Below are 693 nucleotides of genomic sequence, written 5' to 3'. Positions count from 1 at the left end.
TGACAGACAAACCGAGGGTTGCTCACCCAAAATCCCCACACACACCACCGGGGTCACACATCGAGTCATCCCCGCCCCAGAATCCCCTCGCGACCGGCCTCACCTCGCGTTGGTACAGTCGCTGTAGAGCGTCTCGAAGTCCTGCCTGGAGATGAGCTTGCATCGGTTCACGCCGGGCTGGATGGCCCCCAGTCCCCGGAGCACGCGGACCTGCTCTACGTTACACACCACCGGCGTGATGTCGAGCCGCTTCAGCTTGGTGTAGACGGTGTGAAGCCCGCCGACCAGGTGCTTGAGGAACACGTCAAAGGCCTGCGGGAGGCAAATGAGCTCCGTGTTTTTGACGGTGAACGACGCCAGCTTGGCTCCCTTCACCTCCACAAGCCGGCACTCGTTGTTCTGCGGGGTGCTCTCCACCGGGGACGGAGTGGCGTACACGGGCTTGTTCCCGCCCCCGGACATCGGGACCACACCGACGCCGCCGCTCTTCAACTGGGTGCCGTTCGGGAGTAAGAGGTCCGCCCGGAATTGGTGGAGCAGTGTCGGACGCGCCGCCGGAGGAGCCGGCGAGGAAGTGGCGGAGGTGGCCGCAGGTGGAGGTGAATGAGTGGCCGGGGACGCGGAACTCGCCGCCGGGTGATGGCCGAGCGGAGCCACGGGGAGAAGAGTCGGAGCGGCGGGAGTTGCCATGTT

At 65.4% G+C, this 693-nt stretch overlaps 1 protein-coding gene across 1 annotated transcript; it reads right to left on the bottom strand.

Moving 5' to 3' along the window:
* Positions 1 to 8: 8 nt before the first annotated feature.
* Positions 9 to 687, bottom strand: LOC109508897 (dachshund homolog 1-like). Its single transcript, XM_019858829.1, has 2 exons — positions 376 to 687; positions 9 to 312 (listed from the first exon to the last, which is right to left on the bottom strand). Exons 1-2 carry the CDS (start codon positions 460 to 462, stop codon positions 100 to 102), a joined length of 300 nt encoding a protein of 99 aa, XP_019714388.1. The 5' UTR covers positions 463 to 687; the 3' UTR covers positions 9 to 99.
* Positions 688 to 693: the final 6 nt, after the last annotated feature.

The sequence above is a fragment of the Hippocampus comes genome, unplaced genomic scaffold, assembly GCF_001891065.2.
Source record: "Hippocampus comes isolate QL1 unplaced genomic scaffold, H_comes_QL1_v1.1 C16686618, whole genome shotgun sequence".
Lineage (NCBI taxonomy): Eukaryota > Metazoa > Chordata > Actinopteri > Syngnathiformes > Syngnathidae > Hippocampus > Hippocampus comes.
Note: the sequence above shows the minus strand (reverse complement) of the source record. Positions and strands in the feature narration are given on the sequence as shown.

Excerpts from the sequence above, each read along its gene's own strand:
- LOC109508897 (XM_019858829.1), bottom strand. The coding sequence starts at position 462 with ATGTCCGGGGGCGGGAACAAGCCCGTGTACGCCACTCCGTCCCCGGTG. Across the intron at positions 313-375 it reads ACGAGTGCCGGCTTGTGGAG|GCCTTTGACGTGTTCCTCAA; the intron begins GTGAAGGGAGCC and ends TGCCTCCCGCAG.